Genomic DNA, 14,168 nt, shown 5'->3' with positions numbered 1-14,168 from the left:
TTGATAAGATCTCCCCTGGCTTTTTCCCCCATTTTTTTTTTTTACCAATGGCTTTTTTTTCCCCCCAAGTTGTAGAAACATGCTTTAACATATCCCTTTATAATGTAGAACAGAACACCTAGTCTTGCTCTCATCAGTTCTGCAAGTACTGTCACATATCCTTTCTCCTTTTCATCTCTGAATTAATTGAACGATTAAATACATTGTTTAAAATAACCGATCTCCTGTTTTCCAATTCCATTTCAAACACTTTCCAAACAACTATCTTTCACCTCTTGCATTCAGTTGAAACTACACCTGCCAAAGTTTTTAATGATTTCTTAAGATTTTGAAAGTATACTGGTCTCTCCTTTGCCTTGCTACAATTAACCATTTTCTGAAAAGTTATCCTCCCTGAGTTTCCATACTGTATCACACCTCAGATTTGCCCTCTCTCTAATCTTTCATTTAACGTGTGCTCTAGTATATCTTCATTTTCTGCCCAATCAGTTAACTGTGACGCCCCCACAGGACTATATCAGTAACTCCTATATTGCTATCCCTAAATTAGCATCCCTTCATTAACCGTATATCAAAATATTACCCCCTCTGCAGTAAAAACTCCCTCTCTTCTCCCCTGCCTGTACTAAAACTTCTTCGTTTGGTACCTCCTCATGAATCACTAATCTCAACTCAGCATCACTAAATTCAGTATTTCCTTCCAAGACCTCTCGTCTGCTTCTTCTCCCAGCCATGTGGACCATGCATGTCATTCAGGCCTGCTCTTTGGACAGCCCTTTTAATTCAAGCTTCAAATTAGGCCCATATTTTTGTGACTTACAAGTACTTTCTATTTCACATCTCTACCTCTTCTGTCCATCCACAAAGCTAATTGTTGTATCCACTCTCTCACATTTCATGTCATTTATTTCTTCTCCACTTCTGCCAATTTACCTAACTGTAGCTGTAGGAAAGATAAGTTTCATAGCCTTTCAATTTGGCTGCACAACCTTTCCCTGTGCATCAGTACAAAGGTACACTTTTCTTTATCCAGCTGTACATAAGTTGTCTTTGTTTTCTAGTATTTAACAGTTGTTCCTTATCCCATATATCTTCTCTCATTCAAGACTGAAAGATCAGCTCCTGCTGCTGATCTGACTTGCCCCATCATCCACTTGTAGTGTTTTTAGTAAGCAACTCATGGTTTTTCCCCCGTGAATCTAATGCTTGAAAAGAGCTCTCCAGAAGCATTCACAAAACGATCTTATTTTCTTTCTTCCAATCTCCCCTTAGTGCTCCCTGTTGTCAAGATGTCCCCAGCCCTGTATTGTCACTATCTCCTGTCATGTGAAACATTTCATAATTCTCCTGTGGTCCCCTCTCTGCACTCATATGTCACCTCATGATTTAGATTCCCTGTGTTTGGAACTGAGCCCGTATTTTTCTTCTGTATTTGAACAGCTTGTAATACAGTGAAATCCTGATCTCTTACTACAATTGTATATTGATATGAGAAAACAAAACTGTCTTCTTCATTAGAATTAATGTTTTGGATTCCTATTTAGAAAAACATTAAGAAAGGTTAAGATTTAGAGCAGTCAAAAAGATTTCCTGCAATTTATAAATATTCTGAATGCTCACACCATAGATCGAAGAGGGCTCTTTTTGTCCCTGGTATCATCAGGGAGCCTGAATAAGAAATATTGTCAGATAACTGTACATAAAGAATCCTTAAAGATTAAAACAGGGAAGCCTGATCCGTGCTTTGTGTTAACTAGCATGCCTTGCCAAGAAAAAACACAATTATGTTTTCACTGTACATCAGCCATATGCCAATTTTTAGTTTTACAAGGTTTAATGAAGGCAAAATCTGACTCTGCAGCTATTTCTGCCAAAAAAAAGATTTATTGACTTATTGTACTCCAGTGCTCTAAAACCTAATGCAATTTATTGCACTAAAGTACTCTTTAAAATAGGCATGGGATGAACCCAAGTTTCTATGGATATCTGCTTTCTTGGTCATTTAAATTACTTTGAACCCACCTACGATCTCAGCAGATTGAAGCCCCTAGTGTGACTATTAGCATTATTCAAAAAACATATGAGTACAGTGCATGGTGACTTTGAAATGTACAACATGAAGAGGTATGATGTGTCCTTAACGAACACCTTTGATGATGGTGTGATTGAGAATAGCCCCTGTGTCTCCAAATTCCCCAGAGGAAAGGTGACTGATGTTCAACTAAAGATGTACCTATGACGTACAAATGTATGCTGAAAGTTCCCATCTGCACTATAGCTTTTTTTGGATACCCAAGATCTCAGGATCAGGGTAATAATTTACTGCTATTTTTTGCTCGATGAGATGGCTGCTTCGGTTCTCATGGGTACCTCAAATATCTATTGATATGGTTATTAATTAAGTGATGTTTTGTTGATTGCTTCATATTGGTGTTGGGCATGAAAACATTTTTGGAAAGCTGCAATTGTTAACTAGCAATAAGCAGTTTGTATCAGCACTTCAAGATACTTAATTCCACTAAGACTTCAATAAAACATCTGTACGTGCAGCTATCACACATTCCTAGTTTTAAAATACTTACTAATTATTAATAATTTTATGTAATGAATATTAGAAAATATGTTTTTAATGAAATATGAACATGTTTCAAGTTGCCAAACAAGCAAGCATAAGGCACTGCATTTATAACAATACTTAGGACCTATCCTGCCTTCAGTTTTGTCCACTGAATTCACTAGTCACTATATTTCAGTATGCTAATGATACAACACTATTTATATATATAATATATACATACATATATTCATATACATATATGTATATAGGAATCAATCTGTGCTTTTCAGCTTGTTTTCTACCCTAGAAGACTGTTTAGACACTACTAAAAAGGTCAGCACTTTGTGTACTATGGGAAATGATGGTGGATATAGAAACTTTCCTCACAACTTACGTATTAAAAACAGGCAAAATGGGCTAAGTGGGTAAATAATACTAGGGACTGATTCCCATTTTGGGAGCCAAAATCTTACACAAACAAAAGTCACTGCACAGCAGCCACTTACTAATACCTTGTTTCTCTACCAAGAAGGGAGTCCTGACTTTTCTGCATTCCTAAAGGCAGACAGCAGCCACCAAACAGAGGAACAACCTGGCATGGGGAAGAAGAAATTTCTTCTCAAATAGGAGTTTGCTTTCTGTGAGTGGCAGCATTTTTGGCTGAAGACTAACCTGAGTGAAAGCTGAAAACCAGGAATAGGGCCATGCTTTCAAAGAGGGAAGACTTCCAGATCCCATTAAACTGGAAACTTAATGAGAGCTGGGAGAGACAAAGGTCTTTAAAACATCCTTTCCCACAGTACCAAATGGTTTGCTTAGCAGTCCATGGAACAAATATGCCAAGGCAGTCTTAAAGACAGCTCTTTCTAAACAGCTGTTTTTTTCTGAGTTCAAAAATGTGCTCTCATGAGTGAAGGAATGATGGTAATCAATATATAAAATAAGTAGTATGGCTGTATTGCCCTGTACCACCTCATATGGAACACCACATAACTTGATTCTCTTTTTGTATCACCTTTGATCCATTCTACCACATGTGAGTTGTTCTGGTTATTTCCATTTAGAAAAGTATTTCAGAACATTTTATGTGAGTAGTTATTTGTTTGAAATAAGAGAAGCAAGTCTCTGTGTGTTTGCATGTGCGTGTATGTACAGGTACGTACACATGTATGTATGTAGCAAAGAAAGTGGAATGCAGCAGAGCACTTTATGATTACCCTACTATATATTAATACAGTTCTACAGGCTTCAGTTGTCTATAGGTACCAGCACTAGCAGGTAAAAGAAATGAGAGTTTCTGAAGAGTTTCAAAGATACTCAGCAAATCTCAAACTCTTTTTTTTTTTTTTTCCGATGAAGAAGGAAAGAACATTGCATTTCTCATAATGCAAGTTACATGGATTTTGCAATACAAAATGTCACTCGCATTGGAAGTCATGGTTCAACGGAATTGTGGTAAAATGTGTAAATCTAGAACGCCATCTGATAAAACCAGAGCCAATTGTGCTGAAATGTTTCTGGACACAATACAATAGAAGAGCTACATAACCCCTCCACCATACAGCAACCCATGGCAGCTAATCAAGTGGAGTGGAAGAAAACAAAAAAACTCTTTGTTTATCCACGTCAATTGTCAATCAATACACACATTTATCAGCCCACATGAAGAGGATAATAAAAAAAAATCCAAATTCTCTTCTTTAGTACTGACACAAGTAAAAAGTAAAGATGGTTTTGATATTGATGAAATATCACTCAACAAAAGATTTTTCCCTGAAACAATAATTCAAGCAGGGAATATAAAGAGGCATCTTATAATTTCTATTGTTTATTATAGTCAAACCCAAACTCTAGTCTAAACCAATTTAAAAAATAACATGCTGTAGTTACATGCAAAATAATGAATCAAGTTAGTGTGCTGCATCATTTGGTATGCAGAACAAATTCCCTGAAGCTGAGAGTGAAATTTGTTTAAATATGAAAGCATCACAGTTGAAAGCAAAAGAAGCTGCACAAAACAGACAGTAAACTAAGCAAAGGAAAGGAAAGAAAAAAAAAAAGGGGGGGAGGCAAGCAAGGTCCAGGTACAGCAGGAAGACTACGTCTATAGGCCTACAGAAAATAGAAATATGTTTTACCTGTCATCCTCTTTCCCCTCCTCTGCTTGGTCTTCTTGAGCTTTTTCATCTTGCCCTGATCCTTTGATTTCTTCCTTATCACAGTTCTCTGCCACCTCTTGCCCTTCCCCTTTTTCATTAATTTCTTGCTCCTTTGCTTTTTCCTCCTCCTCCTCTTTTTCCTCTTCCTCGGGAAATATTTCATCTTGTTCATCCCCTTCCAACCCCCCCTCTTTTTTTTCCTCTATATCCCTCGTTCTTCTGATGTCAACAAAAATTGAAAGAGGCATGCAAAAGGAAAAAAAGAAAAGAATGCAGTAAAGTTAGCGTCACAGAGATGAGCATGCGTGAACTCACAAGAAAGGAAAAATAAATGAAATAAAAGCTAAAAGATGGAAGTAGTCACAAGGTAAGTCATGCTGGCTAATATTTCAGCCTACACTAGAGAAGCTTTAAATTGTGATATTTTTCTCAGGACAGTCTCTAAGTCCCTCTTTGAACAGAAGTTTCATGGCAATACATCTCATTTAAAAAGGGATACATAACCATACGACAGAAACGATGTGGTCCTAACACTGCTCATATGAACAGACGTGCAAACTTATCAAATGCATCCTATCTCTCAAGAGGACAAATTTCTGAGAATTCATACAAGTTGACACTGAATTTTGCTGACAGATCCAGGTGGGTTACACCTTCTGAGAAGAACAATCTTTCATTCCTTCCACTGACCGTGCACAGGGTACAGGCAAAGGAAATGCTGTGTTTTGCTCACAGGTACACTGTGCACGTCTTGCTGAAGACTAATTCAGCAGAGGTATGCCTACAGTTGAATTGGACCAGGGTCTGCATTAGTATTAACTAAGGCTTCTGTAACAGTTCAGCAGCTCTAGTTTAAAAATTAAACTAAGATGCCTTTGACATAGCCAGCACAAAATTTGAGTTGAACTGTCTTTTCAGCCATGTTAAGTATTTTACACAACTGTTTTCAGAAAGTGCAAATGTAACTGTGTCTAATGCCTGCTGACAGCATATGTTTGTTGTAGTGCATTCTAGCATAACTCAAGACATCAAAACTTTGCTAAAAACAAATACCGTAAAGAATTCAAGAAGCATTAGACGAAGAAGACATTTAAACCAGTTTCTTGCAAATTCCCTGCAAATTCCAACTGAAGCAAAACATTATTTTCAAATACAAATATTGAAAAGTACTCAGTTACTTAAATCACACGGCTATGGTTGGCACCATAGCTCCCTGTGCTCACCTTATTTTCTTGTTTCCCCTTGGCCGCTCTGACTGGACAGACATGTAACTCGTGCTGCTGAAACGAGAAGCGCTGCTTGTCCGAGACACAGCTGAGACATCGCTGACGTCGCTGTCTGAGGACTTATTGGAAACATTGTCGGAGCCTCGCTGAGGATCCCGTCCCGACCGATACTGTAAGAGGAAAGGGAGAAAGACAGATGTTGTCAGCGGCACTACTGCAAATCAGCTATGGAGCTGGTTCCTGATGGTATCTAAACTGCCCGTGTCATCAGACTGCCTGAATTTTTATAGTGAAGGTTTTAACTAATAGACAATAGAAATTATTTCTTGGTTCACGTTATTTTTATTCTACTTTGATATCCAATTCAAGTAATTAACTTCTTGGTTTCATCCAGAAAGTAACTTGTACAAAACGTCTAGCTCTCCCAAAGGTTTCACAAACCTAAGCAAAGACATCTAACCCATTGCAGAGTACTCTCACCACTGTTTCACCAGTGCACAAAAGCAGAGGGACTTAGTGACATGCCCACAACTGCTCAACTCATGAAAGATTGACCGGGAGACAGAACACTCTTCATGCTGTCTACAAAAAGTGCATCTCTTTTGGGGCCTAGCCTATTTACAAAAACTTCTGGTTGACAAATGATAACACTTTTTTTTTTTTAAATTAAAGTAAACAGATAGATGAGATTATCAAACTAAAAGACAACGCTTTGTTGTAGCTCTTCAAACAAAACCCACAACCTTCTGAACTGCTGGGCCAAGAAATCCAAACAGATGTGAGAACACAGGGATGCGACTAGGGATAACTTGTACTGATAATGAACAAATGCCTCAGAAATTCAGGAATGACAATAACGCTCCAGCTCACTGACCGTATACTCTCAACACTGAACTGGCAGGTGACTGACCATCAGCAGTAAGCCTACACAATGTTAAGCAGAGTTGTGAAGACGTATTCAAGTTAGATCTGAACAAAATATTATGGTTCTTTGTTCTTGTTATACCAGTTAGCTCTAAATAAACACTAAGTCTGTGCCACTCTGCATTGCACTATGTGATAAAGAATAAGTAACAGAAAGAGATTTTTCATTCTCCTCTTCATATACTGACATATCGGTGTACACAGCAATCTGATGGGTTCCTATTGATAACCATTTCGGAAAAACAGCATTGCAGGACAGAATGTCAATGACCACCAGGTAATTGTTTGGCTGACTTCAAAAGAAGACAGCATGAGAAGATGTAAAGAACAGCACAGATTGTTTTCTCCCATTGATTTCTTTAAATCCTATCTGCAGAGAGACTTGTGGAACTCTCAGGGGTAGCAACACCGGACCCAGGCCCTCTTTTACAGTTTTAAAATAACTGCCCTTCATGAAGTACGCAGACCATTTGTTTCTGCTCTCTTGCCACGAATAAGCAACACTGGGAAGTATCCTGAAAGAATGCACAGTGTGTGAATAGTGTTTCAGAACAGCATTTGAGTGCCTATTTACTATATGTGGATATTACAAGACAAGAGAAAATGCTCAAGCAGGTTACACTGTACACCAAGACAGTGACCAAGCATAGCCTGGGCTACACATTCACCTAAGATGGATGTAAATGTTGCAGCTGGCTTCCTGATCTATACTGATTTCCAGTATTTGTGTTCATTCACCCCCTCCTTTAAGTGTGAACCCCCAGCCTTTAAGTGTGGGAGTGCACTTAGCCAGCCACAAACTCACAGGGGATCTCTCTGATCACAGCCTCTAAACGGTGTAATATTTATTGACAGTTTTTATTGGGTCCTGTCTGCCCCATTCCCGTAACTCTCCCTAGGAGAAGTCTGCACTGAAGGCAGAGGTATGAGTGTAGTTGTTTTGAAAGGTTTGAGTTGATTTAGCCTTAAACTACCAAGACTGGCAAGTAAAGCCTGGACTACCACCAGGCTCTATGGAAAAGGCACCACAGAGCTGCCTTAAGGCCTTCGGCACTTGTCTTGGCTCCCGAGCAGTCGTACTTGCTGGAGCCAGTGCTGGTTCCCACCAGAGCTGACACGCGGCCACACGGTGGCCAGACACACTGCTGGCACTACAGTCCTCATGTGGCTATTCTTTGGGGAAACAGGATAGACTGTAGCGTCGGGTGTAAATCATTCATGGAATCGTTAATTACATTCCAATTAGGGGACAGATAATTACTTGCAGTGGTTCACAGAATGACGGAGCTCGGCCTGCAGATCTCACACTGAGCTTGCCAGGCAGGCAGTGGAAATGAGCCCTTCTAAATTAAATACGTGTAAGTGACACGGAGCTGCAAACGGTACCCGAACTGCACGAAGTCAATCTGAAGAGTCATGCTGCAGCACCCTAACCAGGCTCAAAAACCCATGGGATTTTGGCTGCTTCATTTCCTCACCTGCAGAACCTCAATTCTTAAAAACACATTGTTAGTAGAAAAATATTGTATATAAAAAATCAGACATCTTGACAAATAAAACAACCTTATTGTATTTTTATTTTTTTTAAATGCTAGCACAGCAGTAATAACCTAGTGATATACACTGAAGAATCGCTACGGTAACAAAAGTAAGCTAAAAGTACGTAATTCTGGAAATGTGAGGGGAAACACAATTATCAGGTCATTACCTTGCTTCTCTTTTCCCTGTTGTATGTAAGGGTACTTCCCACCAAATATTTTGGATCGGGTCAGAGGGCACAGAAATATTATTAGACCCTTACCATTTCAGGATGCTATAGATTTGAAATTTTGGAACATACTTCTTTTCATTAAATATTCATGTATTAATATTTTAAATATTTATATTTAAAAGCCCTACTAAATATTTACACAATGTCTTAGTTACAGTTGCACATCTGGTAACTGCCTACCAAAGTAACATCTACATCGTGAAACTGAATTGTCTATCTTGTTGGATACCTCAGTAAAATACCAGATATCTGCAACTCATCCATAAACTTGGCTCCAAATTGCTCTTTATCCTGCTAGTGCCTATCCCCTACAGTCTACTTTTGACCTTATATCTAACTTAATTTTGCCCAGGAAGCAGATTATAATGTAAATGCATTGCACGTTAGTGTTTCAGAAAGTGCAGCACAGAAGACAAAAGGAAACACATTGCTTGTCTGACAGAAGCCATGTTGGTATTTTAGTTTTATATTTGCTTCTGAAATTGCAATTTAATATAAGGCAGTTTCCAAAGTGCTACTTTGCTCTCTGCCTCAAAAGCAAAACGGCATTTATGTTGTGTGAATATTGTTTTTTATAAAGTATCAAGTATCATGTTGTGTATACTGACTGTAAAATGCAACTCTTTTTGCACAACTTTGCACAATTCTTTCTTCAGTTTTTGTGTGGCCAAAGTTGCCCAAAGGCTTTACATCTTCATGCATTTCATATAGTTCCTTGTTTTCATTCCTCTGAGTCTCAATTTTTTTTTCTATTTTTTTTTCTAAATGTCACCAACTGTACAAGATCAGGTGTTAGACTGGAAAGGACGTTCATCATTAACCAAGTGCCATCCACCCACTGCATCTGAAACAGTGCCACCATTTCGCATCCAGCTCCCCTGCTGTCCCTGCTGTGCCCTGTACTGCAGCACCCTGCAAGGTCACCGCCATCCCCATGGCTGGCTCCTGGCTGCAGCAGCACCCGGGTTTGGGTCACCAGATCCAGCAACTCCCCTCTGTGCCTCAGTTTCCCTCAGAAGAAAATATGGTATGGGGACAGCAAGGGAGCCTCATCCGCTCCCCTGATTCGGGCCATATGGTCTGGTCTATGGTGAAGCATACCTGGCTACACTGAAGGCTAATTAAATACCATTTCTTTATTTTTATTTTTTTTTAATAGCCATTGCTGTAGGAAAACTATCTCCTGACTTTTGCCATGCTGGAAATACATGTCTCTTTTATTTCAATAAGGTGAAATTTTCATTTTCAACCCAATCGAGGCTCATATAATATAGCCAGGATTCCAGACTTTGATGCATAACACAGTAAAAGTTCCCGGCCTCTTCTAGATGTCTCAGGCTCTCTGCAAGCAGAGGGCTTGATGTAAAGTCACTTTGGTGTTTTTAAAAGTAAGATGATTTTGTCTTATTTTGCTGCATCGAAGAAAACGATAAATTTCATGGTAACAAATTCTACCAAACACGTTTTAAAGTTCCTTAAAAGCTTTTCCTCTGCAGTAATAAAATCATTTGTTGGAACAAATAACAAAGTGAAAGTTTGGTGCTTGTGCCAATACTTTGTAACTGCAATGGATTATTTTCCTGCAGTGATGAATTCAAGATTATTGCAGCTGAAAAACAAATACGTGCTCTGTTTCCCAGCACAGCCACCTCTGCAAGCCTTCCGACCTCTCTGTGAACTGCCACGGTGTGACTCACAGGCCACACGGAGCTACAACTGCTCTCCTACTTATTTCTCGAAAGAAACCATTTTGGAACTTTTAATTCAAAGGGAGTTTGTAATTGTTTCATGTTACTTTAATCTATTGTTACCAGTCTTCCATTACAGACTATACAGTTATGCAGTTTCCAGGCAATTGAAATTGTCAGTGATTTCCAACTGTCTTTCTATTTTATAATTTTTTTATTTTATTTTATTTTATTTTATTTTTTTAATAATCTACTCATCAGTTTTTATTTGCTAGCATTTACACAGGGACGTATAAATCTGGTCAATGTTTCTACTGATCAAAATGTTGGGAAGCTGTCTCAGACAATAGTCCATTGTGCTACCACAACAGACTAAAGAACCACTCTGGACTGTTTCAATAGTCCCTTGCCTTGCTGACAAAAGCTTTGGAGCAGCCAGAGCACAGCAATTGTATGAAATGTTCTGTAATTCTAACTGGAGCTTCTGGTTCAAGTTTGTAGCTCTGAAAGGCATTGCAAATGTTAGTTACCATGCTTCATTTGAAGGAATGTTGTTACACTGTTTTAACGTCCTTTGCTGATGGCTGCTTAATGAAGTATTCCATTAGAAATAAAACCGAACACTTATAAATGTAACATTACATTTATATAAGAGGCTCTAAAATCATTTTTACAAAATTTACAAATTAACATGCAGAGAGAATGTAAGTTTACCTGTATCTTGCATACGCACAAACCCGAGATGAAGGCTGTGCTAAAGCTGCCCTCGCACGCAATGGATTCATCCTTAGCTACCTCAGTAACCAGTGCTTACATCTGTCAGTCCGCCAGGCTCCATCAAGGCAGAGCACAGCACAGCTAGCCCTGTTAGCCTCCGCCAGCCCTGCTGGAGCCAGCAGCTGCACACGGCAGCCCTCAGTCCCTCAGGAGGCTCAAAGGCTGACCAGGGAGCTCAGTTCCTGCACTGCCCCAGCATTCGGCATACGGTAAGTGCAGCGGTTGCCCCAGACTTTTCAATGTGGAGCTGCAGCCAGTTCTAGCTCTGACCCATTCCTGGCTGCCCATCCCAACTTCTGCCTTTCAGTCCTGAGTCCTATCCTTCCTGCCTCCTTTTCATTGCTAATTCTTGAATGCTGCTTCCCCAGCACTACCTCTTTGGCCCTGTTCCAACCCTGCCTCCCCTTCAGCCATTTCTAGCTTTGCACTGGGCACCCTGTGGTCCCCTGGCCCTGGCCCTGCTGTGCCTCTCTTCGCATTCTCAGCTTGCGGTGGCATAAAAGAGAGAGCTACACGTGGTGTCGCTACTCGTGAGCAGTACGGTGCCTGAACCAGCAGGCCTAGGTGGACGTACTGGGGCTCCCTGAGGAGCTATAGTTCCCTGTGCCTCATTCCTCATCCAATGTATTTTCCCCATTATTCAGAACATTTCAGTCTAGTTCTACCTTTAATAAAAAGACTTGGCTGTAACCTGATTTACAAATCCCACCTCCTAAACCATCCTAATCTCCTTTCAACGAAGTTAGGCCACTAACTGAAATGCACTGATAAAAAAAAAAAGAAATTTTGTCTGTACTTCTATCTAATAACGGAAAAATAGTATCTCAAAATTTCCATGTCTCTCCCTCAGTGGTTTGGTGCCACCTATTCACTTATTTCACTAACTGATGCTCATGCATACACTCTTAATAAGGAGGTCCTAAAACCTAGAAACCTAAAAATCTCGAGAGCTTGATTTCACTACGGGGCTAAGCCATGTTGCAAACCACATCCTACTGCCAAATTAGTAAATGAAAACTGAGCAATGAAAAACATCAAGCAAGCCAGCGGCGGGCCATAGCAGCAAAGAAAGGTAGCCTGGGCTGTATTAACTGCAGCATAACTAATGCATAATCAGCAGATCAAGGGGAACGCCATATACTCAGCACACATTAGACCATGTCTTGAATATTGGGTGGCCGCTTACAAGAAAGACATCAATAACAGACTCAAGTTTTGCAAGGGAAGGTTTAGATTGCACATTAGGAAGAATTTCTTTATGGAAGAGGTGATCAAGCATTCGAACAGGCTGCTCAAGGAAGTGGGGGAGTCTCCATCCGTGGAGGTGTTTAAGAGCCATGTGGACACGGGACTAAGGGGCATGGACATGGTAGGTCAGGTTGATGGTTGGACTTTATGATTTTCGAGGGCATTCTCCAACCTGGAGGATTCCATAATTGTAAACTGGAGCGAGTTTAGCAGAGGGCCATGAGATGGCTGGGGCTGGAGCACTTGCCCAGAAAGGAGAGCCTGGGGTGGTGAGGGTGAGGGGGACCTGGGTTTGTTCTGCCTGCAGGAGGGCAGATTTGGGCAAACCTAGCACCAGCCTGCCAGGCCATACAGGGAGGATGTCAGAAAGACAGAGCCAAGCTATTCACAGTGGTGCCGACTGATACAAAGAGAGACAGTTTTACTATTGTGACAGTGAAGCAGTGGATCAGGTTGAACAGAAAGGTAGTGCAGTCTTCATCCTGGAACGTTTACAAGACCTGAGCAACCCGGACTGACCTCCTTTGACTCTGTCTTGAGCCAGAGGTTGGACAAGACAGCTGCTCATGTCCCCTCCAACCCAAATTTCTATGTCATTGTAGGGGTCAAGATGACCCTGGAGCTGAAGAAGAAACTGCAAGGGCAGCAGTAACACAGAAGCCACTAGTCTACTACTGTCTAAGCCACTGTCTAAGGAGAACTGAAAATCAAGAGAGGGGTAATCTGAAGGCAAACCAAAACAAAAGACAAAAAAAGTTGTCTGCTTCACGTATTCTGATTTATGGTGTATTTTTAAAGAATTCCCTAAATGTACAATATAAAATAAATATAGCAGAACAATAGCAAATGTTCTGGGATTACACTGAGGGGAACTTACAGGACCTGCAAATATTCAGTACAGTAAAAAGCAGTGAGACAGCTCTTAAAAAGTATTTGGGTCCCTAAAGGAGCTTAAGAATTTGCCTGCAAGTTTTTCTGCCTACAAAAGATTTGTTCCTGCAGTCAGTTTCAAAAAATTAAGCAGTCTCTCGTTCTTCTGTTCTGTTTCATACAATCGGATGTTAGGAAGATCAAGACAATCTCTAGTTTCAACTGCACTGGTATCTGCTCCAAAATCAAGATGTTATTGATGCAGAGTTCATTCACAAAGATAGCTTCATCCAGTCTAGGGAACTAACTGTTCTTACTTAATCTTACTTTAAGTCAGGACCAAATTTTATTAATTTTGAAAGGAGAAGGCATTGTAAACTTTCTGCTGGGATATATGAAATTACCACATTATTGCAAAGACGCTGTTCAAAATCCCACCCCCCCAATGAAAAATACAACATGAAAAAAAAAAAAGTTGTTTAAGGTAAAATAAAAGGTAAGTAAAACAACACAGCAACAATTCAATGCATCAACTGTAAAAACTCAAAAGGCAATCCAAGACTGCAGTGAAAATCTAAGGTTTATAAAGGCCGAGCAGGTATCTCATAATTACTCATCAAAAGCTACCTTAACGTTACAATTCAGAGAGCGCTTCAACTTCAAATCATCAAATTACTGGAACAGGACTCAATGATATAACAAGTCACAATAACAAGAGTTTACCACCACTGGTCTGCATCCTTGGGTAGCATGCCTGATGTACTCTATAACTAGATATCTACTTTAAAAAAATAAGACAACTGATTTCTATTATCTATCAAGAAAGGTAACTGAGATTTAAGAAGAGTTTTCATAGTCTGAATATTAAAGTAAGATGAACTTTTTCATGGTCCTAGCTGTTAAATGAAACAGAAGAGAGATCCAGGTATAGCATACGGTTAGGATGAA

The 14,168-nt window shown here is 39.8% G+C and overlaps 1 protein-coding gene across 38 annotated transcripts in view; it reads right to left on the bottom strand.

The window, feature by feature from the left end:
- RIMS2 (regulating synaptic membrane exocytosis 2) overlaps positions 1 to 14,168 on the bottom strand; it is a 459,423-nt gene that overhangs the window by 66,298 nt on the left and 378,957 nt on the right. For 16 of the 38 annotated variants that reach the window (XM_050709066.1, XM_050709068.1, XM_050709065.1 and 13 more), the window contains one exon: positions 5,940 to 6,112. The exons of the other annotated variants lie outside the window; for them this stretch is intronic. In XM_050709066.1, coding sequence (XP_050565023.1) covers positions 5,940 to 6,112 — 173 coding nt within the window. The remainder of the gene's footprint in view (positions 1 to 5,939; positions 6,113 to 14,168) is intronic. 38 annotated transcript variants of the gene reach the window in all.

Source organism: Cygnus atratus, chromosome 2 (genome assembly GCF_013377495.2).
Source record: "Cygnus atratus isolate AKBS03 ecotype Queensland, Australia chromosome 2, CAtr_DNAZoo_HiC_assembly, whole genome shotgun sequence".
In the NCBI taxonomy this organism is placed as follows: domain Eukaryota; kingdom Metazoa; phylum Chordata; class Aves; order Anseriformes; family Anatidae; genus Cygnus; species Cygnus atratus.
The sequence above is the reverse complement of the archived record's forward strand: the minus strand, read 5'-3'. Positions and strand labels throughout refer to the sequence as shown.